The sequence below is a fragment of the Helicoverpa armigera genome, chromosome 12 (assembly GCF_030705265.1).
Source record: "Helicoverpa armigera isolate CAAS_96S chromosome 12, ASM3070526v1, whole genome shotgun sequence".
Lineage (NCBI taxonomy): Eukaryota > Metazoa > Arthropoda > Insecta > Lepidoptera > Noctuidae > Helicoverpa > Helicoverpa armigera.
In genome coordinates, this window is record NC_087131.1 from 12225479 (window position 1) to 12229181 (window position 3703).

At 36.1% G+C, this 3703-nt stretch overlaps 1 protein-coding gene across 1 annotated transcript; it reads left to right on the forward strand.

Annotated features, from left to right (window-relative positions):
• Window positions 1-352: 352 nt before the first annotated feature.
• On the forward strand, window positions 353-1261 carry LOC110381314 (flexible cuticle protein 12). Its single transcript, XM_021341621.3, has 3 exons — window positions 353-513; window positions 685-803; window positions 923-1261. The coding sequence occupies exons 1-3, from the start codon at window positions 505-507 to the stop codon at window positions 1113-1115; spliced, it is 321 nt and encodes a 106-aa protein (XP_021197296.1). The 5' UTR covers window positions 353-504; the 3' UTR covers window positions 1116-1261.
• The last annotated feature ends 2442 nt before the right edge of the window (window positions 1262-3703 follow it).

Consider the following 3703-nt stretch of genomic DNA (forward strand, 5'->3'; position numbering starts at 1 on the left):
TTAATTAATGTTCTGCGAGCTGGGAATAGGTCCTTTAATTTTTTAATAGTATGTATGTAGTTTGTTTATATCATTAAAATAAATAAAAAAATAATGTTTAGTTAAAAGCTAGTTTTCGAGAATTCAACTAAAAATGTATTGAAGTGCTTTAAGTTACACAATAGCTATTTTTTATTAAGCCTCATTGATTTATTTTTTATGTCAGCTATAAACAATGCCTGTACATCCGTAATAATATCATCTTAAATACCATAACACAGAAGTATGTAGGTCAGCCATACGATATCGATATGAGGCATCTAAGCAAGCCGGACATGTCACAAAGAACCTTTAGCGAACATCGCTGGCCGAAGACGAGTCTAAGTTCAAATGTCATAGCGCGTCCTTGCCAGCGCGATGCGCCCGCCACTATAAATACCAACACCAACACCACAGAGGCATCAGTCGCTTCATAGCCTTTCAATCACACACAGTCCCAGGACAAACAAAAAAAACCCATCCAAAATGAAATCGGTACGTTTTGAATAACAATCAAAGTGTTCAACGCAATCTTTGGATTGATCTTGATTATCAAGATTGTGTCAAATCTTGGTATCTAACAGCACCTAGTGTTCCAATATTTAATAGTGTTTTATAATAGTACAGTAGTGTCTCGGTATCTAACTTGGTGGTCTTGTCCAACAGTTCATCGTTCTCGCCCTCTTCGTCGCCGCTGTCGCCGCCGCCCCCGCTGGCCCCGACGCTGACGCTCAGATCCTCCGCTACGACTCAGACAACATCGGAGTCGATGGCTACAGCTACGGGTAAGCATACCACCCATACATCTATCATTCCAACGATTAATTGCTACTTCCACATTCAAGAGACTTTTTGCCCTCTATGAATATTATTTCCTGATATTAATACGTGTTTTCATCAACAGTGTGGAGACCTCCAACGGCATCAGCCAGCAGGAGCAGGGTCAGCTGAAGAACGCCGGCACTGACGCCGAGGCCATCGAGGTCCGCGGACAGTTCTCCTACACCGGCCCCGACGGCGTGGTCTACTCTGTCACCTACATCGCCAACGAGAACGGCTTCCAGCCCCAGGGCGCTCACCTCCCCGTTGCCCCTTAATTCAATTCAATTAACCCCAATATCTAGTCCAAAAAATACTCATCCTTAACCTAATCCCCCTCCTTTGTTAATTATCCACTCCAAGCGATCTGTGATATGATCCTGAACGATTTTGTTAATAAAACAATTTATGTTATAGTAATTTACTTTCTCGTTTCATTGCCTATTCCACATTCTATTGACAACACCACCCATCGTGTTCATAAAAGATTCCTATGATCTTACGAAATATCAAAAGGTTACTAAACTAATGTTTAATGCAAAGCCTTTTCATAACAATCAAAGATAACTGGTGTCATCACCTATAAAAGCAATCGTTTAGCAGGAAAACAATTAACTTCATTATACAATTAACAAATCAGTGGAAAAATATAGAACAATGGTAGCTGTAAAGTGCGGCCTAGAAACCGGCTCTAAAGCTGCGATTACCTCACAACGATAATATTTAAAATCAAACGGAATTAAATAACATCGTAAATAAACACTATAATGGGAAGCGACCCAAATATGCGAAGGTTCTACAATAGTTTACATAGAAATATGTTAATTTGGCGTCACAACCTTCACGACAATGGTTTGGTCTGCGATTGATGTTCAACTCATTATAATTTTAAAGTGATCATCCTTGGAATCCCAAATGTTGTCATAATGTTCAGATTAGAGTAAAGCGTATGCAGTAATGTGTTACTAAAAAGGTTTTATTGATATTGTAGCGAGTGTTAACCTTACAGTTTATTGGTTTGAGTTAGATGCGCCCACGCGTGGATCATCAGTAATGTTGAAACTATGAATGGCTAGTGAAAGTATTTCACAAACTGGTCGTTGTGATGAAACTGTCCAGGGTGCGGTGGCGTCAGGCGCATACGCATCAACGATTCATCCAAAAGGATTTATTTCTTAACATTTCATCATTTGTTGTCATCAGATGATGTTCTTTTGTCTGCACTTTGTACTCACACTTTAAAAGCTTATATCGAAAATAATTATTAGTCATATTTTTTAGAACTTCACTAAAAAATAACACACATTCACTTTAACTAAGAACCAATTTTACTTAGGTATTCAATAATTCGATGCTTCGTAATAGTTTTGACTTTGTCTTTAGATACGCCAGCCCAGTATAGGAACCAATTGCAAAATATAACTAGATATTTCGCAATTGGTTATAATTGTGTTACCATTATTACCTTATAACAAATCACACATGACATTATATATGATGCAACAGTAATGTCTAATTGCCGACAAAGTTTTGTGGTTAGCGACCACCTTGTCTTAACCGCAAAAGTTATTTCAACTTGACCGCTTTTTATTTCATTAACTGCGAAGTAAAATAGAAGATTCTCATTAAGACGATTGACTTTGTTGGCATAATTGTCGATCACTGCCTTATGCGTGGCCGCCATATTTGGAGTCAAACGCATTGATCAAAACAAGAATAGCTGGATGGCTACCAACCTCCGATATAAGGTAATTATTTGAATAAATTAGCTGACACGATTCCGTTTCTTAAGGTATTGTGTTTTTTTGGTAGAAATATTTTGTGAATGGGTACAGTTGATGGTTTAATTCCGAAGCTTCTTTTTTGGTACATGTAATTATTTACTTACTGGGCTTAGTTTAGGATTTTTTGTTTATAGTTACAACAATTTAATTCATTCTAACATCTGAGAATACCTTCGAGTTTCTTAATTGAACGTAGCATTAACATAATATACGGAACTCGAGCGAAATCTGAATACTTCTTTAAGGACCAAATGGGACGAAAAGACCTTGAGGTATCCGACTCATAAATTATTGAGAAATACAAAAAAAAAATGCCAATATGTTTCGGGATTACATCACAAATAATTATGGGCCAATAATTCCCCATAACTGCCCATCGCCAATAAAAGAAGCTTGAGATATTATCTGCATAATATTTTATAATGACAAGTGGGCTGGAACAATACTAGTGCCATTAATTAAAAAATGAATGATATTATTTATATTTCTTTGTCGGTTAGTGGTTACGTCAATTAGGCAAAAAAAAGTTATGACAATTCGTCAATATATTTACAAATAGGCCTAATTCTTCGTAAGTAAAATACAATTGCTAATGGAGACTAAACAATTTTGGTTCCATTCTCAAGTTAGACAAAGGGTCACTGAAATTTAAATGTATTATCAGTATGTATAAAAACTGGCTCAATGAAAAAATCATGTTATAGATGGTGTTTTATCATACAACATTTTTTAATTTATTTCCTTTATTAGTTTGCCAGTTTGAAAATAACAGAGAATGATTTCTGCGTGTTATTCCTCTGCACCCAATTAAGAGGTCACGCAGGTGTCTATATTTAACCTAAACCCAACCTCTGAACCTTCACCTGATGCCACGTGCGATCATATTTGATAAAAGCTTCATAAGAACACTGTGTATTTGAACTTTTAGCCCTAGCTGGACCAAGGTATCTTCTCTCTTTAACTAATATTTGAATGAAAGAACATATTTATGTTAGTTTAAATATTAAAACACTTTATTTCGTTATTTTAAAAGCATATTCAAATAAATGTGTTTCTATAAGATATGCCTTCAATGCGTTCAA